Source organism: Sceloporus occidentalis, unplaced genomic scaffold, assembly GCF_023333645.1.
Source record: "Sceloporus occidentalis isolate IW3139 unplaced genomic scaffold, rSceOcc1.0.p SCAF_49, whole genome shotgun sequence".
Taxonomy (NCBI): Eukaryota; Metazoa; Chordata; class Lepidosauria; order Squamata; family Phrynosomatidae; genus Sceloporus; species Sceloporus occidentalis.
In genome coordinates, this window is record NW_028317029.1 from 4675639 (window position 1) to 4701556 (window position 25918).

The 25918-nt window shown below is 38.4% G+C and overlaps 1 protein-coding gene across 1 annotated transcript; it reads left to right on the plus strand.

Moving 5' to 3' along the window:
* The first annotated feature begins 273 nt into the window (after positions 1–273).
* On the plus strand, positions 274–25661 carry LOC149288937 (zinc finger MYM-type protein 2-like). The gene is made up of 22 exons (XM_089491195.1): positions 274–1021; positions 1709–1997; positions 3620–3782; positions 7380–7592; positions 12389–12545; positions 13274–13389; positions 14539–14655; positions 14997–15147; positions 15593–15765; positions 17713–17878; positions 18318–18352; positions 18448–18568; positions 18859–18974; positions 20193–20367; positions 20475–20582; positions 21001–21095; positions 21294–21459; positions 21556–21707; positions 22006–22120; positions 23930–24181; positions 24273–24387; positions 25469–25661. Exons 1-22 carry the CDS (start codon positions 274–276, stop codon positions 25659–25661), a joined length of 3936 nt encoding a protein of 1311 aa, XP_089347321.1.
* The last annotated feature ends 257 nt before the right edge of the window (positions 25662–25918 follow it).

Genomic DNA, 25918 nt, shown 5'->3' on the forward strand with positions numbered 1-25918 from the left:
AATCCCTTTAGCGTAAGTTTGCGGCATGCAATGTTACAGGTTATACTAAAACCGTAGTCCTCGTGTCTCAGCGGGTGGTCTCCTGTTCAGAATGCACAAAACTGTTTTTCCTTTAACATGTGGTTGAGTGAAACAGTAAAATATAATATCAATACATGTGGGTTTTATCAAACTTGCTTGCTCTTGTCTCAAAACAGGTTCCATGGAATGGACATTGGTACTATAGGGAGACTGGATTATATGCATAAAAGTTCACCCTTTCAGTCGAAAACCATGGCTACTGGATTGACAAACATAGGGAATGCTTTTGGAGGTCAGGCCTCTACTACTTTCCAGAGTACGCCTATTGATGATGATGACGACGATGTTGTCTTTGTTGAACCGGTGCAGGTTCCACAAAATAATGTACGTAATGAACAGAGAAGCTTTCCTTCATCGAAAAATGAACATTATAGGGCAGACTCAAAATCACTTTCTTCCAGCAAGGATTCTGATTCTCTTAAAGGGCCCATAAGTGAGACAATCATCATTGATGATGAGGAAGACCTTGAACCTTGCCCTGTTCGGGACAAAAATGCTTCCAGCTTCAGTGACAGACGATTCATGGACAATAACAGACCCATCAATGTGGATTTTCCTTCCTCTTCATCCAGTTTCTCGAGAAGCAAAGGGAATGCTGGGATCATTAGTAGTGGTATTACTACTGAGCCTGATTCAGAAATACAGATTGCAAATGTCACCACTTTAGAATCTGGCATAAGTTCTGTGAATGAAAACCATATTCAAAGTGCTGAAGGACGTGATATGAACTTAATGATTACCCATGTAACATCATTGCAGAACCCTGGTATGGGAGACGTTCACAATGGATTGCAACCAAATAGTTTTGGTGTTCATGTACAAACGTACCCTCCTCCCCTTTCCTCTCAGACTAAGGCAGGGATGGGTCCATACAACCCTGGAAGAAATGCTAGCGGAGATGTTTTTCAAAATGGAGAATCTGCAGCCCATCATAACCCTGGTAAGTACAGCTAATTTTCTTTATAAAGCAAATACAATATGTCATCAAGTAGGTAGTGGAGGATGTCTGTGCGCATCGTGCAGACGCCCACCGGCTGTCAGAGAGGAGCGCAGCGCTGCAGGGGATCAGGATCTTAGTGTTATTATCCGACCTCTGTTTGAGGTTGGATTATAAAACGGGTATTTTCGGAGCATTTGCTCTGGGGAAAAAACCCTCATCTTATATTCGAAAAAATCTATTTAACTAATCGATAATGAAATTTGTTGGCAACGATTTTCATTATCGATTAGTTGTTGCAGCCCTATTCAGTAAACATTTCCAGTGTGGACACCAACTGTCTCACTCACAGCGCTTTGCATGTGTGCAGAGATGGCTATATAGAGAAAGAACACTCAGATTGTATATGTGCAGTTTGCTGCCACTCAAGAACATGAGTTGAATATAGGGGTTTCAGTAGGGTTGCTTTTGCATCTACCTGGCAGCTTACTTAAAAAGGCTTCATGCTTCACTAGAAGAAGGCAGGCGGAGGAAATTAAACCATTCTAATTGTCTAACTCCAATAAAAACAGCATGTATTCTCAGGAATACATTATTTACTGACATGTATGGCTGCAGTGTTATTAATACTTTGTTGCTTCAACACACTTTACATTGTTGTAACGTACCTTTTTTTTTTTTTCTGTACAGATTCTTGGATATCCCAATCCGCTTCTTTTCCCAGGAACCAAAAGCAGCCAGGAGTGGATTCTTTGTCGCCTGTGGCCTCCCTTCCCAAACAGGTCCTTCAGCCTCCTTCACAGCAGCAGCCACCTTCCAAAGCTGTTAAAGTCACTTGTGCAAACTGCAAGAAGCCTCTCCAAAAAGGACAGACCGCGTATCAACGGAAAGGCTCTACGCACCTGTTCTGTTCCACTCCTTGCTTGTCATCGTTTTCACATAAACCAGCTCCAAAGAAGCTCTGCACTATGTGTAAAAAGTAAGCAAATTCAAAAATATTGTTCTAGGTAGATGTCTAGAATTATGAAGGTCTCCTCACCCTCACTCTGGCAGCTACTCCTTCACAGACACAGAGTCCAAACTGGGCAGAGACGCAGTTTGCATGCTGTAGTCACAAAGTAGTTTATTTCAAACCTCTATTGCAGCTAGGATTAGTTAATACCCCAGCTGGTATGTTTAGTATCTTGGGAAAGTAAGTACTCAAGAACTGGAGTGCCAAATATTAACTTTTATATCGTTATGAATGGATCCTGCAGCTACTGTTGAATACACATCTCACAATTCTCAGCTATCCATTTGGTTGACTGAACATCATGAGAAATTTAATTACAGTACTTTGAGTGACAAACTTTAGCCACAAATGCTGCAAAACTACCAAGTGTCCTATTTTTGTTCCAAGCCATCATGTCCCTTTTTACTACCCTCTTACTTTTTTGTAATACTCCAGAATGTCTGCTGTACGTCACAGAGCTACACCGCTATTCACAACATTAACTTTTATGGACTGCCACTCCCATGATGTTGAGCAGCAAAATTACTTGATTATGGGAATAGTAGCTGGTAACTGTAGACTGGGCTTTGGGAGGGGGCGCCACACAAACACTAACATTTGCTGACTGCATCTACAATAATTTTCAACCACCTAAAATGCCGGCTGATATTTTTGTAGTTATAGACTGGGATTGTGTTGGCCGACTTAATGGGTAGCTAAGCTTTTCCTGCCACCAGGAAACCCCTCTCCTAAACCTACAAGGTAGGCAATGGAGATGAGTTAACGTATTAAGGTTGGGAGGTTATTTCCCCCTCAAATACTTGAGCTTTCAAATGAGACCTTCTAGTGTCTGTTCTAGAGATGGACCTGGAAATGTTTAATGCCAATTAACTGGATTCTGATAGCAAAGGTAAATCCACAATGAGGAGAAAACTCATTTCTTGATTAGTTTGAAAACACATAAAACCGTGTTAATCCTGATATCCGCACAGTGTTTCATTTCTGCATTTCCTAAATGTTAGCGTTATTAAACCATTTGACTGTATTTAAGACTACGTATTTAGGGTAGATTCACAATTCATCCACCAGCATGTATTGGACAAGCAGATACTCGCTGCTGTCTAAAAACAGATTTCACATTCCATAGTATTTTTTTCTTCTTCTTTTTTCCCTTTTTTATTTTATTACAGGTTATAAAATTATCTAGCCTGGACTTATTCTGAAACATAACTTAAATATGCCTTTTCATTAAATTTTTTGTTTTATTTTCTAATTTATAGGTTTTTTTTTGTTGTTTGTTTGGAACAGTCATTTTTGGTGCTAACTTTCTAGTATGATTTTTAGGAACGTACAAACATACTGTATCTCTTGGCATCAGGTGATTCTTACTATACTGCCGGCGTGTTGACCAGAGTCACATCTCGTGTCCTTGTGACCACATCTTGGTCGTGTCCACATTGGCTTAAGTGGATTTCATTTTTCTTTCCAGATGCTAGAAAAACTAACCACGTTTATTCTTCTCCCTTTTTATATTCTTCAACCATGTTTGAGAAATGTATTTGTTCTCCTAATCACCTGCGTCTTTTTTTTTTTTTCTCGTCTTCTCCCAGAGATATTACAACAATGAAAGGAACGATTGTTGCTCAGGTTGACTCGAGCGAATCCTTTCAGGAATTCTGCAGTACGTATTGTTTATCGGTGTATGAGGACAAGCAGAATTCTTCCAAAAATCAAAACAAATCAAGATGCACAATTTGTGGCAAATTAACAGAGGTATGGATCAGTAGAAGCTTTTAATGTATCACACTAAAACAAATTTATTTAAAAAATGTTTCCCCCCCCTCTCTACACCTTCATGTCTTAAATATATAATGGGCAATTAACATAAGATCACTCTAAAAATGTCTTGCTCTAAGTATTAGGTCTAATTTAAAATATTCTTGTTAATCTATGGAGCCAAATATTTGTAAAATATCAGCAATTTAGTATTGCTTGTATTAATGTCCATTAACTTCTTATACGGTAAATGAAAGCCATATTTTAATTTTGAACTATTGTATAAAAAATTGAGGTACATTTTTTTTTTTTTTTTTTTTTATTTATTTTCATTCAATAATTCCCTTCCAACATGGTTCAATAGGCATAGAAAAACTGCTGGTAATGCTTGCATCATCAAATAGGGCTGCAACTATTATTTTCATAATCGATTAGTTGGCCGATTGTTTTAGATTAATCGGCTAAAACAAATATGCATTTTTTTGGTTTAACCCCTTCGAGACAAAGGCTGATTTTACTTTTTGTACCCTTCGTGACAATGGCCTTTTTAACATTTCTGCGCTGCTCGTGTTTAGCTAATTTTCTTCTTTCCCGTTTACTGAACCCACACACATTAGATATTGTTTTTTTCAGGACAAGAAGGGCTTTCTTTAGATGACATTGTTTTGATTGTATCATATTATTTACTATTAAAAAAATTATAAAATATGGTGAAAAATTTAGAAAAAAATGACTGTTTCTAACTTTTAGTTGAAAAATCTTTTACTCATCTATAAAAGGTAATGAAAAAACCTGCTAAATAGATTCTACTATTTGTCCTGAGTTTAGAAATACCCAATGTTTTTATGTTTTTTTGCTTTTTTCTACCCATTATGGGGCAATAAGTACAGGTACCGTTTTGCTATTTCAAAGCCATTTTTTCCAAATCTGGTAATTCTTCCCCCCATGTGCCATTTCGGGTATCTTTGAACCCGGCCAATGCAATTTACCCCATCAAGTCATATATTTTTGAAAACTAGACAGCCCAGGGTATTCCAAATGCTAGTATTTTAACTCTTTCCATGCACCATATCTACCACCAGTCTTTGTCAAACTTTATGGTAGTCATTTTTTTGCATTTGTTTTGTCATACACATTTTACTTCAGGTATGAATTAAAATGTTCTAGTTTATGTCACTATCACAAAACACCCCAATATGTGTTCAGCAACATCTCCTGAGCGCAGCGATACCCCACATGAATGATTTTGCCTGGCTGTTTGGGGGCAAAAGGGCCACATTTGGGGCATGCGCATTTTTCAATGTTGAACTTTGGCATTTGGGGATCCACTGCCCATGCCCTATTTGGTACATCTTTGAGCCGGGCCATTTCAGTGTGCCCAATAAACCCATATATTTTTGAAAACTAGACACCCCAGGGTATTTCAAATGCTAGTATTTTAACTCTTTCCATGCACCATATCTACCACCAGTCTTTGTCAAACTTTGTGCTAGTCATTTTTTTGCATTTGGTTTTCCACACACATTTTAATTCAGGTATGAATTAAAATGTTCTCGTATATGTCACTATCACAAAACACCCCAATATGTGTTCAGCAACATCTCCTGAGTACAGCGATACCTCACATGAATGATTTTGCCTGGCTGTTTTGGGGCAAAAGGGCCACATTTGGGGCATGCGCTTTTTTCAATGTTGAACTTTGGCATTTGGGATCCACTGCCCATGCCCTATTTGGTACATCTTTGAGCCAGGCCATTTCAGTGTGCCCAACAAAACCGTATATTTTTCAAAACTAGACACCACAAGGTATTTTAAATGCTGGTATTTTAACTCTTTGCATGCACATATTTTACCACCAGCATTTTTTCAAAGTTTGCAGTAATATTTTTGTGTGTGTATTTTTCCCACACACACCTACTTTATGTATGAATTTACAGCTCCTGGTATATGCCGCTGTCACACGACACCCCATAATGTGTTCAGCAACATCTCCTGAGTGCAGTGATACCCCACATGCATGGGTGTGTCATTTTTGGGGGGAACTAAAAGGCCACATTTGGTACGTGTGCATTTTTCTAATTGGAAATTAGATGTGTGGCCATCCTCCCCCCCGTGTTAATTGGGACGTTGTTGAACCTGGCCCATTCAATTTACCCCATCAAATCATACATTTTTTAAAAGTAGACACCCCACGGGCATTTAATATGCCAGTATTTTAACTCTTTCCATGCGAGAATTGTTTTAAGCTAATATGCTAATTTTAGGACTTGCTCACAAAAATATATTTTTTATATATATATATATTTTTTTTTTTAAAAAAAAATTTAACATTTTTTTTCAACTTGGAGGTTCCCCTGATAGTGACATCAGTGGGAAATGATTTTTACATTTTACTGTTTTTTTACTATTTTTTTCTAATTATTATTAATTTTATTTTATTTTTTAATTTATTTTTACTAATCACACTGTGATTAGAAAGCTGGGCTCCATTGACTTGCATGGTGAATGCAGTACCTGTATTCAACCTGCAAGTGGAGCCAAAGTTCTCTAGATGGTCTGGACTATCTAGCGAACTTTTAAAATTTGTGGTTCCTGTTACAGGACGGCGGCCATCTTCCTTGATGGCGAAGATTGCCGGCAGCTGCGGCTGTGACCGCTCTCCGGAGCGGTCACAGCCCATCAAAAGGTTAGTGTTTGGTGTCGCTGGATGCCTCCTGATCGAGGCATTCCAGCGACACCATTTAAGTTTAGGAGGCGATCGTCGATCGCCTCCTAAACGCTTTTAAAACGGGCGTCCGCCGCCATACAAAGTATGGCGGATGTTGACGCCCCGTGGAGGGGCCAGAGATGGCCCCTTCGTGCCGATCGCGGCGTTGCTGAATGCCTCGAGGTCGAGGCATTCAGCAACGCTTTTTGGGTGCAGAAAGCGATAGTAGATCGCTTTCTGCACCCGTTTAAAGACTGCCGGTCCTGGCACGTCAATTGTCGTAAAGCACATGCTTTTCCGTGCCGTGCCAGGACCGGCAATTGTCATTAAGGGGTTAAAATAATGTAAAGAACTAACTGGCTGTTAAAAATAGACATCAGAAACCCCCCCCCCCCCCAGTGGGGGCAGCACTTCTATGACTGAGCACCAGAAGGTCATGTCTCCCCGGTGCTCCGTCATAGAATCCCAGACAACCTCCACTTCCGCCAGTGCTTCTATGATGGAGCACCCAAAGGTCATGTGATGCCGGTGCTCAGTCATAGAAGCCCCGGTGGAAGTGCTGGCAGCAGCGTAGGTTGTCTACGCGCATCGCGCAGGCGTTGACCGGCTGCCAGAGGGGAGGATCCGGATTCCCTGGAGCGCTGTGGGGGATCTGGATCTTAGTCGTATAGTCAGACCTCTATTTGAGGTTGGATTATACTAGGAGGGGTATTTTTAAGAGCATATTCGATAAAATCTATTCAACTAGTTGATTTTATCTATTAGGTGTTACAGCCCTATCATCAAATCTAAAATGATAAAGAACACTAAAATGATATAAGAACACTAATGTTAAATATGATTTCTGTGCATATTTAGGTTTTTTTTTTTCTTCTTCTTCTTCCTAGATCCGCCATGAAGTTAGCTTTAAGAACATGACCCATAAGCTCTGCAGTGATCACTGCTTCAATCGATACAGGATGGCAAATGGTCTGATCATGAATTGCTGTGAACAGTGTGGAGAATATTTGCCGAGCAAAGGAGCCGGAAATAATGTACTTATGGTTGAAGGCCAGTGGAAGAGGTTTTGCAGCCCTGTCTGTCTCAGTGATTTTAAGCTGGTAAACTCTCTTGTAGCTTATCCCGACTTCTTCTAGAAGAAATATTGCATGGTGTCATACTTTGTGCACACGGTTGTGAAAATGTTTAGTGCGAATCCTTCAATACAGTTATTTGTTAAACAATAGTGGGAAATGGTTTTTGGCATGTCCGTTCACCAAAGCCTTTTAACACTATGTGCTGATTACATTTTCAGCTTACTGCTTCACCTGTCTGTATCTTGTATCCCTCCAGCCATAGCGAGCATGGAGACCGTCAGCTCTGTTTCTATTCGCTATTTTGTTACGTGTGAGAGTTTTTTTGTGTGTTTAAACTATAACTTACAATTTTGGTTATGGCGCGTAGATTTTTGTTAGAATAATGAGGAAATGAGAATATCCCATCAGAACTGCTTTAACACGCTGCAGAACACAATACCTGCTCCTGTGAGATCACTACAACGGATCTGTTAAGTTCAGCATTAAAAAGACATGAGTGTATTTCACGCAACCTCCGACTCGCAAACGTTTTATTTCTTCGTGTTCTTTTAGTGTAAAGGTGTCTGGTCTTCTTAATGGATGCCCATTTCAGGGCATGTGTATATATTATGCTGACCATAGGTTATTTAAGGTCTCAAAGTGATACTTTAGTAGGTAGTATCATAGTTTATATATTATATTTTATATATATATATATATATATATATATATATATATATATATGTGTTACAAAAAATCAATAGATATCTTTGTAATTTTTAAATGTTGAGTACATGCGGCAGTGCGGATTTCCAAGATCTCCCGAGGACGGCTCGATTTTTAAACGGGGTCTGTCTAATGAAGTAGCAAACTTTGTTGGATGATCTTGGGGACATAAATTGAGAAACTCTTCTGTGAAGTACATCTAGCGTTGCTGATCTACCTTCCCCAAACAATACATGTAATTCTGTATATGATCCAGTATCTCTTATCATATGGATTGGTTTTGCTTTTGGAATTTGCCGAATTATTGGCTGATGTTAGGTGATGGCGATTTGTTCATGGGGATCGCTTTGGGCACTTTTTGGTCTACGGAGCGATATAGTTTATAGTCGGTGTTGAAGGCTCAGTAGGAGTGCTGTAATAAAACGTGGTTCCCTGGTCTTGTTGTGTGGCGACGACATGATTCATGGTCTTGGCTTTTATGGTCTGATACTGAAATTCTATGTATGTAGTTTAACATACCCTTCATTGATGGCAGTGACATAACACCACGATTTAAAAGCCTGATGTCCCTTAACTCAACGTTCTTCGGCTGTCTAAAAACATTCTGTATATGGAACCCAAATATTCTTTATACCAATGACTTTAAGCTCTCATGGCTTTCACGTAGTGCTCGGCACTTTTTAAGCATTCTATATAAAAGCGATTGGGACTTTGCGATATCCGTCGGCTTGCAGCTGAGAGGCTTTACTGTTGAGTATTTAAATTTTTTTTTTGTATACATATACTTTGGAAAACGCGTTAAAACCATAGTTCCTTTAAAAAGTTTACCCTAATGGGAAGCTATGATGGCGGCAAATGCTAAGATAGAATTAGAAGGCGGCTCGGTGTATCGGCAGATATCTGGGCCGCGTTAAGTAGCTTTTGTTTTTAAATACCTTTCTCTTCAGGTAGTATTTCCCTTTTTGGATAGAGAGAATCTCTATAATAACACAAGCTATATATTTACGAGCACATTTCTAATTCTATAATTCTATAATCTGATATATTTTTGTATAGTTGCCGGTAAAATGTACAGGTAAATGTATTTGGTTGTTCTGCAACGTGTTGGGTTTCTTGTGTGCTGTATTAGTATGACCTATTCTATTATTTTATTTCATTCTCTTTTAATCAATAGAAAATACCACTGATTTTCTATCTTCCTGAGATGGTTAAGTGTAATGTTATAATGTGTACGTGTTACTCGGCGTTATAGGTACCTCTGATAGTAAGTATACATATTTTTATAATGCAGCTGTATGCCAAATTCTTTAGTCGACAAACTGACGCACACACAACTCACACGCGGATCAATCTGTAGCTAAAACTAAAACACAGACCTGCTGCCAAAATTCAACTGATCACCAAAAGTTTATTTCATTATTATTATTTTATTTAATTTTGCTCCTCCAACGTTCTTCTGCGAATGATCGATATTATTTACCAAACAGAGAAAAGCCTTCGCGCTCTGCTTCTAATGTGCTGCTTTTCTTAAAATATTGTGTAAGACTGTGGTGCTCCAGTACTAGTGTATAATAAATATATATAGATTTATATAAATATATATAGATTTATATATATATATTATGAGCCAAAGGTCTGTATGCGTTTATACTGCACACATCTTATTGTTAGTGAAATTATAGCTGTAAAAGTTTTGCTTTAATGTTTACAATTCTAATTAAAATGCTAATGTATTTCAACAAAACAAAAAGGTGTTGATGTAATTATTTTATCCCAAGCTTTGGTTAAGTCCTGACATCCAGTGGACATTACGCTGCATGACACTTTCACAATGTTTATGCCTATCATGCCCATGCAATCATATTGATATCATATAATAATGTTTAGAATAGGAAAGCACATCCTCTTCAATTGATAAAAATAACTTAAAGCAAACACTGGATTAGCCTTCTGTTTTGAATAAAAATGACAAAACTCGGCCACATCACGGATCTTAAACTGAAAAAAATAACAGCCGATACAATTATACATTTTAAAACTTTCGTTATCCCTACATAGTTACATCTGAAGCGAACTGTAACATCACAATAATTATGAAACCAGTAATGTTGACGTTTTTATATTTTGGGTTCATTAGTAAGGTTATGTGAAGTATTGTAGCTTGGGGTGTGAAAGAATGGCCAGCACGCAGGTGAAATGTTCTAGATCCCTTTCCTTTAATTCTTCTGAAACCAGCGTGAGTGGCGAGGAGATACAGTATTTGGAGGAGTTCATTACATGAAGCAAACAGCCAGTATCTACTAAATTCATATTATTTAAGAAATATGTTAGTCGCCAGCTATCTGGCACGCATTGGATTCAGTTTAGGATGTGCGTTCCACTTAGTATGTAGCACGCTTGCATTTTAGAAAAACTAAAACCTTCTCTCCCTCGTATTGAAAGTAAGGTATTTCCTTTAGTAAATGACCCTAAATGTGTAATATTGTCCTTTTGTTCATTGTATGGATACTTACTTTATCCTCAGAGAAGGTATATTTAATCACACAGACAGTACGTTTGACGGTATTGTCATGGAAGATGTTATTCCTTGATTACGGAAAGGGTTATATGTTTTAGCAAGTGGGGTGTAGCCGAAGCATGGCAGCTGAATTTGGCAGCAGGTCTTCCATTAATTATTTTAATGTTGTGAGACCAGATCTCCTGAAAATTTTTTTTTTTATTCAACAAGCTTCTTGTAACAATGTGTGATTTATATCATCCAACGATTATCTACAGTAATGAGGGCTTTTCATGTTCTCTTTGTGAATAACCTGCAGAATGTTCCTGATGACGACTCTTAAATCTTCTAAATCTAAATGATGTACCATCCCCTCTGCACAATATGCCAACGTCGCTATTTAATCACATAAATATTAAAGCACTATATTAGATGAGAAGTTATCTCTAGCTTTTGTGGAGCGTAATGAAGTTTATGAATGAACTAAACTGAAGGACTTGGGGAAAGTCACCATAAAGATAGCGTTTAAAAATTTGGGCTTGGTGGGTTTGCCATTGGAGTGTTAGCGAGAGTTATGGTGTCCAGCGCCCTGCTTTCACAATGTATAATGGACCTTCCCTGCCTAATGCCTCCACTAGAAAGGCTGGGTTGGTTCTATATAATTCATAGTTCCAATCAGTGTGTTAACTATAAATAAATCTTACACGTTTACATATGCTTTATACAGGGCCGACCGAGATTAAAAGAATCTCGCTAAACTGCTTTAGGAAGCGTTGTGTAAAAGCCTAGGGCAAGCCGACAGGCGGCGGTAGCCCATGCACTGCTAAAAGAGAACGTCCTTTAACGGGTTATAGGCTCTCGGCCGAGGGCCGGAAAGGTTTCCCGTACGGTTCTATGTTCTAGTTTTCACCACGCCAGCCTAGCTCACGAGTGAACACGGAATAGTGTATGACTTCTCACACGTTTACACATGAAATGTAGTACACCTGTACTCTGAAAACACTTTATATTAGTAGAGATTTCTTTTTTCCATGGGAATCGCTTGTATGTGCTCTAGCTCTGTTATCTGGGCACGATCTACTACACAAGCACTCTGACTAATGGAAGTCTACCGAGAAAAGGATTCCATGCTACAAGCAGGACTTCGTAAAGTAAAGTATCAGCTCAGCGGTGTTTTTGAGCAGGGAAAGTCATCCAAAATATGATTACGATGGCAGCCTTTCTCAAAAATAAGAGTTTTGTGTTAAATTAGTTTTTTTTTATGCATAGTATGGTATGCAGAATAAAGAGCAATAGTGAAACAAGCATCGTATTGGTGCCCTCAGAGCTCAGAAGAATAAGGCTTCGCTCTATAGTGAGAATTTTTTTTTAATTTTTTTTTTTATAATAGACATTTTTATACAGACAAAAGGCGCCTGCGCACTAAATGCGAAAAAACATGTTCACAATGGGTTATTTTCTGTGAAATGAATGTGTTTTTGCGTACCGCTGGAAATGCCACAATCCTGCTACGTTGCTGAAATGGTGAAATCTATAAATGCGTTTTAAGCTCGTAGGTCTTTAACTGGAAAAACGTATTTTCGGTGTCTTTACAAAGTACTTGGTCTCCTTTGTTTAGAAACACGGCAAGCTGACCAGCTGCACGGGATGCAAGGCTCAGTGTCGCTGCTTCGATATGACCCAGTGCATCGGAACAAACGGAAACATGGAGCCATACTGCTCGACGACCTGTATGAACACCCACAAAGCAAAAAATGCAAAGCCTCAAACCCAGAGTAAGTGTCTCGCGTTTATCCAGAGGCGCGTTATGATCGTTTTATGATCGCTGAGCACTTAACGCTGTGAATGTTTTAAAATTTACACGTTAATTCTACCCGATTCATACCCCTTCGTCGGTTTTATCAGACTTTATATACCCCAGCGGCTTTGTCTGGTCTAGGACCCCAGTAACCTCACACTAAGACCACTATCGCAGCCTCGGCTTTTACTTATAATCCAGAAAATGAAGTAAAACTGCATTCGCCAAAAATCCTTTTGCGTTTGCTTCTGATGAATGGAAAGGGAGGTTTAAAAGGTTTACGGTCATCCCGAATCTGAGACAGGGGACTGATAGGGTGTTTAAGGCAGGAAGAGACAGACCAGACTTCCCATGTTGTATCAAGAATAGAGAGACCGAATGGCTCTCATCCGCCATTGAATTCTGTGTTTCTATGCATCCCCATCAACAATTTAAATTGTAATTTTGGTAGAATTTTGCTCGTTATGAGTAATGTTCATTACTCTGTGTGCAAAAAAAAAAATGATAATGTGACTAAAGCATGAAAACTATTTCTGCATTAAATATTCCCAACAAATTACACAAGCGTCATAATGAACACGTGGTTTAGCCAAACGCCCGGGTAAATAGGTTTGGTTTTATTCTGCTGTATTACTACATATTTTATTGTTGGTTCTTTTGTTTTTATGAACAAAAAGATGGGTGTCTTAACTTGTTTTGTTACAGATGCGGGGATTATATGTCATTTTTGCAAAAGAAACTCCTTACCTCAGTATCAAGCCACAATGCCTGACGGGAAGCTATACAACTTCTGTAGTTCTGGATGTGTAGCAAAGTTCCAGGTATGTGTTTCGCTGCTAGTAGAATATGTAGTGTTTGGTTTTTTTTTTTTTATTCGAATCCGTCAAAATCGCATAGCTCTGGATATATTGATTATTTAGAACCAGTTTCTTGTTTCTGTTTATGGATCACATAAATAGTTTTGGTGTTGGCGGTTTAAGAGTTTGCCTCACCCATAGCGAGCGTTATCTAACCAGCTTGTGTCGGTATATGCGTGTCGGTATATGCGTGTCGGTATATGCATATCCGCATATCAGTATCGTGAGACGTGTGCATATCCTGGGGGAATAATGGGGAAGCGAGCAAACATATATGGGGGGATTTTGCACAACCCCAGTGCATTTACCAGAAGGACACCATGTAGATTTGAAGAGGGTCTTTCAGCTATTACATTAATTAGTGGATTTAAGAATTTCTTTTTATCTGTAAACAATATAACATGGATTTATTTAGTGTATAGCACTGTAAAAGGGACGTGTCCACTAAAATGTCTGTAAATGACCAGTAAAAATCGCTCTGTGACGGCCTACCTTCCGTTTGTAGTATACCGGCTAGGTTTGTATCCACGTACACAACAGAAACACAAATGGTAATGTGTTCTAGCACACGCACACGCACACACACCCACACTATTATCTGCACAGGGTATCAGTGTTTCACGCACTGTCCTGAATATAATACTTTTTGAACTAGATAAGTGTTTGAACTGAAGCATCCTCATCCTGAATTTAGAAAACCTGCCACAGTCTCTCTTGTGTTTTCTCCATGAATGCCTCATTCTAGCACGTTGCACGGTGTCCCAGTGAGTGGACGTCATGGGTTGTAAGGTTTTGGTGTTATTTTACAGGGTTCAGTAGGGTATTTTTTAAGTTTATTATTTAGAATTTGTCCTTAATAGTATTTTAAAGAAAAATAATACACGTTGGCCAGTAGGGGGCAGTGTTGTAGATGAAATGTAAACGCTATAAACTAAAGCTTGCGTTTTGCGTGCCGTTTTAAGCTTAGTTCAACTCTCTAGACTTATGTTTTTTTGTTGTTTTTTTTAACCCTTAGGCTGCTTTCGTGTACCATTCAGTTGTCATCTTGCGCATTCTGGTCAAAATGAAAATGTGAATGTTTTCACTTTTTTTTTTTTTTTTTTTGTCTTTCAGACTCTCAGCGTGCAAACGTCTTCTACAAACGGTCAGCATGTCAGCAGCGACGTTCAGTTGAAATGCAATTACTGTAAAAATGTTTTTTCTTCCAAGCCGGAAACACTGGAGTGGGAGGTAAGCTGAAAATAGACTGGTGATGCATGTGGATGATAATTGTGAGATTTGCGCAGTCTTTAACATTATTAATGTGTACAGCGGGCAGCGAAATGTAAAGTTAATATGGCATATATATTGAATATGAATATGTTCTACATTCATGTGATACTGTGGTCTAATAATGCATTGGTTATTCTACTTAACAATCCCATTGTACAGCGCTGCGCCGCTATTTAAAAAAATAATAAGGTACCACCCTTAGTAGGTCCGACCATAGGTCACTGTGCATCTCCTATACATTATTAATCAATGTTTACCATCCGGTATACGCATTAACTCAATGTTCTGCTTGCGTCCAGAATAAAGTGCATCAGTTCTGCAGTACCAATTGTTGTGAGGATTACAAGAAGCTGCACTGTATAGTTACGTACTGTGAATACTGTCAGGAAGAGAAGACTTTACACGATACCGTGAGATTTTCTGGAGTCAAGAAGCCGTTCTGCAGTGAAGGTGGGTTCATTTCCTTGTGGCGGGGCTTTGTGCGTTACATTCATTTACCGGTAGGATTGTATAAAGCGAGGAAGCTTTATAAAGTGTCAGGATGCGTTTATTTCCAAGTTAATTTCAGAGATGTAATACGTAACCTTTTTACTTTCTGTGCTAACATGAAGTATTCCTTTTAAATGCATTTGATGGCACCAAACACCCTATCCGAGGTTTCCTCCTGTCAAAGAATGTATGGCTTCTGGTAATTGCCGCATATCGGCCATTATTACTGTTGGGTAGCAGGGAAAAGACCCAATTGTCTCCGCAGCAGTTTAGATGGTAGTTGTTGGTGACTTCCATATGAATGATGCTCAGCCGTTGCCCTTTACTAACGTTAACAAGGCTCCTAGTGTTTGCACGTATTCACTATCGTCTCCGTATTAAAGCTCTATTCTCTCTCTCTCTTTAGGCTGTAAGCTTCTGTATAAGCAGGATTTTGCAAGGCGACTTGGGCTGAAATGTGTGACTTGCAACTACTGCTTTCAGATATGTAAAAGGGGAGCGACTAAAGAGTTTGATGGCACACTAAGGGACTTTTGTAGTGAAGATTGCAGTAAGAAGTTCCAGGATTGGTACTATAAGGTAATTTAAAGCTGTCTGTTGGTATAGAGCACACCATGTTTATAAAGACATAAGAAGTGACTACTAGCGCCTTCTCTTAAATATATGTGCGGCAAACACTGATGTGTACCCCTAAAGCATAACAAAAAGTCAGTGATAGAAAGTGTTGCACGTAAATAAACAATACTCTAAATATTTTCCAGCTGTTTGACATATTTTGGCATAAAAGCTTATGATACAAAAAAAAAAACCAGAATACAAACAAATGCGTGAATCTGTATATAGTGGTACTCTCACCGATCAGCCATAACTGACAGTCGAAGGGGATAACACTGATAATCTTGTTATCATGGCGCCTGTCAGTGGGGGGGTATATTACGCAGCAAGTGAACATTTCATGATAGTTGATGAAGCAGAAAAATGGGGAAGCGTAAAGATCTGAGTGAGTTTGACAAGGGCCAAATTGTGATGGCTGGACGACTGGGTCAGAGCATCTCCAAAACGGCAGCTCTTCCGTGTTCCTGGTCAAAAGTGGTCCAAGGAAGGAAACGGGGACAGGGTCATGGGCGGCCAAGCATCATTGATGGACGTGTGTGTGGGGAGGGGGTGTGAAATCCAACAGACGAGTTACTGTACCTCAAATTGCTGAAAAAGTTAATGCCGGTTCTGATAGAAAGGTGTCAGATCACACAGTGGATCACAGTTTGTTGTGTACGGGGGCTGCGTAGCCCAGTCAGGGTGCCCATACTGACCCCTGTCCACTGCCGAAAGGGCCTACAATAGGCACGTGAACATATGAACTGGACCACGGAGAGATGGAAGAAGGTGTCTGGTCTGATGGATCACGTTTTCTTTTACTATAACATGGATGCTCGGGTGCGACCTGAAGAACACAAGACACCAGGAAGCATCCATGGAGGCCGCACCTCACAACTTACAGGACTTAAAGGATCCGCGGGCTGTTTCGGCAGCAAAAGGGGGACCTACACAATGTTAGGAAGGTGATCATAATGTCATGGCTGATCGGTTTATATAACCACAATTCCCTGCTGGAATTTCACTCGCATCTAATACAGCCACTTAAACGCCAGCTCTAGTATTTAAAAGCATTGCAGAATCCCAGTCGTTCATCCAGCAAATCTCTCAAATAGAAACCTTTAGATAATGGTCAAACTGAGTGGGATAAAACCTCCAAAAACAAAATCAGACATAGCTTAATTCTGTAAATAGATAAAAAATAAATAAATACATAGTTACATAGTTCATAAGGTTGAAAAAAGACCTAAGTCTATCAAGTTCAACCCTTCTACCTAACCTTCCTATTCTTGATCCAAAATGAAAGTATAATTTTTTGGCCCATGATAGTAGAACCCTGAAAACATTCTAAAAATGCATTTTTTTCATAAAGACTTCCGTATAAACCGCTGCAGGGATCAATGGATTCGGGTAGATGAAGTTCTGCATATCGGCAAAGTCTCTAGTTTCTTATCCTCGTCTACGGCTTGCATCCAAAACAGGACAATCCCACCACGCCGTGCACCCACGGCTTTACTGTGTGTTCTTTTTTGTTCTTCAAGTTTTTCCAGAAAAAAACATCTGGGGGAAAAAAAAAAGACGCCGTCTTTTATTCAGACCTCAAATCCGTTGCTATGACAGCCAGTCACAGAGATTTAAAATGACCCTTTAACCTTAACAGCTTACACTTTACCTAAGGAAACATATATGTTATATGTATATTGTGTATTATATATATATTATTTCCGCATATAAATAAAACCAAATAATAAAGCTAAACGTTTCTAAAAAGCTTATGCTTAGGATGGATTGAAGTTCTCAAAAGGTATACCTCTTGTCGTAATAATTTTTTGATGCTGCTTCTAGTTGTAACCATTTGTCTTTTAATTTGATTTTTTATTATTTATTATCGGCCCATTTTTGTGAACTTGTTTTATCTTTTCTAAATGTCAGGCTGCAAGGTGCGATTGTTGTAAAACCCAAGGAACCCTTAATGAAAAAGTTCAGTGGCGAGGAGCTGTAAAAAACTTCTGTGATCAGCAGTGCTTATTGCGTTTTTATAGCCAGCAGAATGAACCCAATATGTCTACGCAGAAGGGGCCGGAAAACATGCATTACGGTAATTCTACCCTTAATTTGTTAAATAGGGGGCACGCGAAAACAGCACACAAAGTAAACAAATGCTGTGGCGAGTGTCTTTAAATGCTTGTGTCCGGGTGCATATTCATTTATTAGCGAAAATAAGTTTACCTTACGAATTAGACTTTTCAGCTCTCTTGCGTGTGACTCTTTTATTATTTATTTATTTTATTATCCCCAACGATCACACCAAATATTGATTTGATTTTGATTTCCACTTTTCTTCTGTTCGTCCACTTTGCATTTTGTTAATTGAAAATAAATTATTAACGTGTTTTTTTTGTTTTTTAAAGCATTCTTACTTTACAACATTTTTCAGACCCGCCTAAAATGTTTGCACGGTTCATGGTATATTTAAAAAAAAAAACAAATAAAAAAAAAACCAAAAAAAAAAACACTTTTGTGTGTTTTCTTTACAGATCAGGGAGTTCAAGCCACACGCGGACGAACTCTGGTAAATATGATTTAATCTGCTGAGTATTATGTATATGTATGTATGTATGTAACAGCGATTGTTCTAAAACAATCTGTGAAATCTTTAACTTGCAGGGTTCCTCGTCTTCCCCGGTGTCTAAGGACATGAAGAATAAAGCTGTACTCTGCAAACCTTTATCGATGACGAAAGCTACCTACTGCAAACCCCACATGCAGGGGAAGTCTTGCCAGACAGGTAACTATATAATGATTTTTTAATGATCATTATTAATATAATTTAAACGGAATTTAAATCAGATGTGGCACGTTGAATATGTGGAGTATAAAATGTAGCAACGTTTGTTCCAGCTTGTGCTATATCAGAGCAATTTATCAATCCAGAACATTTAATTCATAATAAATAATGGGGGGAAACATACAGAACGAATGGGCTCTTAGCTTTGTTTACCAAATATTTTCCAAATACTAAATATATTCTGTATGTTTCTATGTATTCCTAAAACTGTTTAATGATTTGTTCCTTAGAGGAAGACGCGAATACAAAGTATGTCCCGGTACCCGTCCCTGTACCGGTGTATGTGCCGGTTCCTATTCCGCTGTACAGCCAGACCGTTCCGGCTCCCGCTGCAATCCCCGTTCCCGTAAGTCCAGTGCGAGGATAGGTTGTTAATTGTCTTTTACCCCTCTGCGCGAATGCTGATTGTACTTATGTGTTGTGTTAGATTAAAGAAAAGAAATAGGAAGGTTTCCCAACTATTAAGAAACGTTCCTCAAAGACAGATGGAGTCTGAATTCAAATGTAAAGTATACCTTTATAAACCAGTTAATTTTTTAAAGGGATTTTTATCCTGCATTTTCTGTATTTATATATTTTTTTAATTCATATTTTTTTTTTTTTAACGTACATATTTTTAATAGATACATCTGGTTTCATTGATTTATTCTTCATTTCTCCATACAAGAGATACAAAGTTTAGTTCATACTCCCAGGTTGAATCGCTGTTGTCTCCAGACATTTATTATTCTTGTTAGAATTATTTCTTTATACAGTTCTGTATGTATAACATAACCTGTATTGAGACCAATGCAGCCCAGTGCGTTTTTTACATTTTGGACCGAATAGAACCTTGAATTTAATCAGGAATATCATTTTTGAATCAATTCAGACTCTTCATTGAATCACCCCCAAAAAAGGCAGAAAAACGTGATATAATACAATAAAACATTTTAAAGATAAATTATTTATTTGATGCAAGGAACAATGACTATCAGCAGCAACGAGTAAGTCAGCATTAACTGGAATTTCTTAAACTTATTTGATGGAGAAAGTTCTCCTGCAACCTCGCCTCTGCAGCGCTTAGTTATACAATATACATGGAAGATTCATATTGGAAAATAATGAAGCTTCAAGGGTTCAAACGCCTTTTTTTCTTACATTTTTCACAATATTAGTGAAAAATAGAGAATATTCATAAACAAAATGATGAGCTTCATTTACACCCCGCCGGCACAGAGCAGATTTTCAGTAGGCTTTATAGCATGATGGTTATTCTATTCTCTCCTTTTTTTGCAAACCAAATAATAAACAAAGTCTGTGTTTATTCCCTAAACCTGTAGGCTGAAACGCCTCATCTCACTGGTGTTTTTGACCCGCTGACCTGGCCCTGTATATAATGCATTATAAAATACCAGCCGGCCCATAAGTAGCCAGCCCATCCCTTCTTGCCGGGGAAACCTCTTAGAGGTTAGCTCTTCATAATGCATAGGTAAATTGGTGAAATTAAACGTTTCTTCACTTGCGGCGCATTTTTTTGTTGTTGTCTGTAAAGCCTTAAAAGGAACCATATCTTTTATTCTAGGTCCCGATTCCAATTTTTCTGCCTGCTCCTTTGCTTAATAATGACCTTATTGACAGCAAAGTAAAAATCACTGAAGAAACAGGAGATAGAGAAGAGACAGAGAAGAGTCCTCCGGCACCTGATGAGCTTGATGCGTTGAGCATGGCAGAAACGACACCTGAAGAGAGAGCGGTGTGTGAAGAAATCGCCGGTGAGTTACCGATACCTGCAGAGACAAAACATTTCACAACATGCGTGTCATCACATGCGTCATACGTGTTCAACTTTCCTCTGCAGGTGAAGTGGAGCCAGACATGGAACTGAATCTAATTTGCCAGGAAGAAGAGCGAACCCCATTGCCGGATATACCTTATGACTCTGAGTTAGATCTTGAAGTAGATTTCCCAAGAGGTGCGTATTTATGAGTTTGCTAATAATTCCATCTTATTGGCAAAAAAAAAAAAAAAGTTAGAAACGATTGTAAATGATTTCCTTCATTGTTCCCTGGAAAAAAACTTGCATTATAACAGATCCTTAAAAAAGTGAATTGGTTTTCTACTTGGTTAATCCAATTAGTACTTTACAACCAAAGTGTCTATGAAACATCGGTTGTAATACACACACATGAAGCAGAGCTTCCACGATATTTTGGTGTACACCACGGTATAAAATTTACTTAGCTTGTATTTTCTCCTGTTTTTAGCCAACCCTTTAAACATCTGTTTATAGAACAAGTGACCCTATTGGCACTCCTTCAGGATATGTACGACACGATGGTTACTTTATCTGTGATTAACTAAACCTCACTGTAGTTGTTGCTCTCTTTCAGATACCGAAGAACTTGGTACAGAAAATGAGTTTCTCCTACCGCCCGTGTTTGGAGAAGAGTATGAGGAGCTGCCTAAACCACGGCCATATAAAAAAGTATGTATATTTTATGGCACTAAATAGCCCTTTTTCACTAGTGAATTACCCCAAAACTGAGCCCGACTCTGAGAAATTGTATTTTTTTTGTGTCTTTGCCCCTCCCTCCTAAACTATCGTTTTTTGTTTCTTTCGTTCTCCAAGAGACATAACTTAATACAGTGGATAAAATGTTTATTACCTTTATTTACCTGACAGGGCACAAAGCGAAAGGCACTTTCGGTTTCCCCGGCAGCTGATGATGGCTCTGAGCGCACTGTGTTTCCATTTAAGTATTCTTATGGCATAAATGCTTGGAAGCACTGGACTAATACCCAGGCAATAACCAGAGATGACTTACCAGAGGTGCACGAACCGAGCAGCAGTAAGTGAACATACAATTTAACCTTCGCTTGGTGATTTGCTGTTTCAGATTAACCATAGGAAATATTCTCATTGATATTTTTATTTTATTTTTAAGCAACATCTGTAAAGTTAAAAGAGGACCTTCTGACGCACACTCCAGGTGAACTTAACTCTTTGCTGTCCCGCTTCGTCAAAGAGATCCGAAGACCAAATGGAGAAAGCTATGCACCTGACAGCATTTATTATCTCTGCCTTGGGATTCAAGAGGTTGGTAATATGCAAATTTGTTTGCTCTTTAATTGCCTTAATCTCCAAATGAATTATAAACATCTCCTGTATTGTCAGGCTTACAGAGTCAGTCCCTGCATGACATCCAAAAAACACCATTGTAAAAACTTTTAAAAGTAACCATTTTTGTTTGTGATATTTTTTGGTCTGAATACCAGCTAATTTGCCTGGATTATTATCAGAAATTGACTGTTACGTTAGAAGCTCTAAATTGCTTTACAGCATCGAATATTGGTCATGCGTTCTTAATGCCTCTGTGGATTTTTTCCCCTTTTAGTTCCTGTCCAGAAGCAGTAGAAAGGACAATGTATTTATTGATCCAGACTACCAGGACTTTGGGCATGAGTTAAATAAAATCCTTAAACATTGGCAGCCAAGCATTCTTCCAGATGGTAAGTTGTTTTTTTTTGGTTAAATGATAATATATAAATATACAGCGCAATCCTTTCTTTTCACCTTTTCGTAATCATTGCCCCTTCTAGTACTCTTCTATCATAAACCGCAATATATATTTAGATTAGTATCTCTCCTTTTTTTTTTTTTTTTTCTTCCCTTTCCCTTTTAGTCCTTCGGGTTTAAGACTTTTTCACGAGATGACTAAGCTTGATCTCGCCATGAAATCGTGCCATGTACCTTTCTGTCTGTAAACATCTGGAGACATTTCTAGTTACACGCACTCACTATGAAAAAAAATACACCGACCCATTCACACACGTCTGCCAGTCACAAATCCTCATTTCATAGTTCACTTAAAACTAATGCGCTCATGTAAAAACTCTTTAGAGATTCATCTAAGCAATCCCGTGTATAGGCTTGTGAAAATGCCAACGTTAAACCAGCCACCAGAAATGGTTACTACTCGGGGTTAAAAAAAACTATTCTCAGCACCGTTTGGTTATACGGCATTATCTATTTTGTTTTCTTCTCTTCGGTTGTAGTTTTCTATAATAAGGTGTTCATTTTTACTTTCCTCATTTATCAGCATTTTTTCCTGCTGCGTAAAACACCGTCTTCATTTCAGAATTCCACTAAAAGAGCGATTGCACTGATTTGAAAACGCAAAAACAAACAATGGGTTAATTTGGTGAATAAAGTTAATGATCCTACACGCTGTGCAGGTTGCCATTCCTCCAGAAGCTGCTAGGGATGTCTCATTTTTTTGATTATCGGTTGCAGGGGCCAAGTGGGGAAGTCAACAAAACTTCCACAATTGCACCCTGAAAACGATTCTTCTGCTGTTACTACAGCCGCTTAGTTCATCTTTAAGACACAATATTGCTTTTGTCGCAACCATTTTGAAGGGACTCAGGCAGACCCTTTGGGTTTGACTTAATGAACATCACGTCACGCACTTTGTTGAAATTAGCTCTATTTACCATTGAGGAGATAACATTATTTGTTTCCATCTTGCTTTTCCTCCGCTGGCTCTGTATCTTCTGAAATCCCAAATCGTTCACTTCCTTGTCAGTCCTTGCGTTTCCTATTTCTTTTTTTCTGCTTTTACAACATTTTCTTTATATAAAAGCTCTCTTTCCTCAAGTTATTGCAACATCCAAAAACTAGTTTGTGGCCCTTGATGACTGTTGTGCACCCTGCTTTATCTGATTTAAAAAAAAAACAACCCATAAAAAATCACGTTTCATCATGAAATCATTCAAAGACTATTCAAATTTTTGCCACCCTATTGTACTCTTAATACCAACCTTAAATTCATTAAATTAGGCCGCCCGTTTTACTTACACAAGATGTATATGACAGTCCATTTTGTATTTTACTGCATGTAGACATTCTTTAGTTATGGAAACTACGAAATAAATCTTGTCATTACGGGTCTTCCTCTGACTGTCTCTATGGAAAGCTGGAGCTGTACGTCCATGCTCTCGCACCATGCTCGCTGCTCCCATTAACGATGATGTTAGCATCCATGCAATTGGTTGCTGCGACTCCCTTTGATTTCAATTTGTGTGAGAAATATGCTTTGCAGTCTGTGCAAATGGATTCCAAAAATTGAGGACTAGACCGTCCTTTTTAACAGATTTTATATTGCATGTTATGGTAACTTACTGATAATTCTTTTAAGAAGCTTTAATTTTAAGAAAAGTTATGGTTCTGCAGACTTCTTGCATACATGGACTGTAAACCTGTACTTAACGATAGAGTAGTAATTACGATGGTCGCTAACACTCAATTTTTCTCTTAAGGATCTATATTCTCTCGAGTAGAAGAAGATTATTTGTGGCGGGTAAATCAGCTTGGAACGCAGTCACCCATGTCTCTCCTGTTTACGCTTTTCTACTTCAATACCAAGTATTTCAGTCTGAAGACTGTAGAACAGCATTTGCGCCTTTCGTTCGGTACGGTTTTTAGACGATGGAAAAATAACCCCCTGACTAAAGAAAATAAAGCTTGCCTTCAGTACCAAGTGTCATCTTTGTGTGGGAGCGACAGCGAGGGTAAGCTGACTTACGTTAGCCTTTGACTTTCATCAGTCTGATGATTTCTTCGTTCCGCCGTAATGAATATGGTATTATTTGTGCCTTCAAGGATCCTGCGGTAAAAGAAAACATGAGGATGAAGAGCCAGTATTTGAACAAATTGAGAACACCGCGGATCCATCAAGATGCCCTGTGAAAATGTTTGAGTACTATTTATCCAAAAGGTAAGGGTACACTTAATAAAAATTATAATAATAAATAAATCTATGGGTTTATATTTTTGGGGATGACATCATACAGTTTAACAGTTTACATCATATACTCTAACCTGTGTAATTGTTATGGTCCATTTAACCCCTACACGGCCAGCATTTTTTTTTTGGCATTGTACACTTTTTTTTTTTTTTTTAATATACTACTCTATAAGAGAACATTATACATTGTATCAATACCTACGTGCCTGTGGGGTTCCCTTGCACAACAATCATGGGCATCGCATGAAGAGCAATCTGATTGCTGTTTGTTACCCCGAGGCAGCTCTGTTATTGTGACTATAGCATGCAAGCACAGACACTGACTGATTTCACATATGGTAGGAGACGTGATTTGGGTCTCTACAGACCCCACGAGTCCCTGTTACAGCAACAAGATCCCCCTGTGATGTCGTCTATGACATCACCAATGGGAAATCCCATTTGAATGTAACACAGCCTGATCTTCGGCTTACTGGCAGGGATTTAGCTCTGCCGGTGCTAAAAGAAAGTGACATAGGTGATACGTCATTGGTCCTCACTGACCAGTTTTTTGTGAAATATCCCCTATGTTCAAAGTCTGGAAACGGGTTAAACTTAATATTCAGAAACACTTATGTTCATATTCAGAAAACAATGCTCATGCTTTAGGTAGATTTTAATAAATGTTGCTAAAAGCCAAGTAGGTGGTGGTATTTTGAATAGATTTTGAATATCTTTGGCCAATTTGCTTCAGCACATCCAGTGTTCTGTATTTCCTTCAAGAAAGATTTAAACCCTTAACGGTATATTGCACCGTATAGAGATTTAAGCTGCACTGTTAGGTGGTGCTACAATCATGTAAAACGTGAAATATGTATTTATTTTACACAATCAGATGCGTCCCTTCATCACTCATTGTTTTCATGATTTACTTGAAATGCACGGTTTCTACAGTAAAACTGTAACCTTGCAAGCAAAACATTTGTTTGTCAAAACATGCTATGAAGTGTTGACATTTCGAAACCATCTCAATTCCTTGTTTCTAACGTTTTCCCCTTTTGTTCTCTTTCAGCCCGCAGAATCTGAATCAAAGAATGGATGTTTTCTATATGAAACCTGAAAGCTCTGCGTCGTCCGGGTCCCCTCTTTGGTATACATCAACCGCATTGGATAGAAACACCTTAGAAAATATGCTTATACGGGTTCTTCTCATCAAGGATATCTATGAAAAAAACAGCTATGAACTGGACGAAGACACAGACTAAAACGATTCACCGGTCGCAGGAATGGAAACAGCATTAGATAGTAAACCTGCTAGAACTAGTAACAAGAGTAACAACATTTCATGTTTACTCCCCATGTATTTTATGAGTTTTGTAGCTCTGTACCCAGATTGTGGGTACTTCATTGTAAATATGTGTGACATCTGCCATTTTCCTAGTAGTACATTTTAGGATACGTAACACACACAGCTCATTTTTTTATTATTTATTTGGTTAGTTAAGTAACTTTTTACATTATA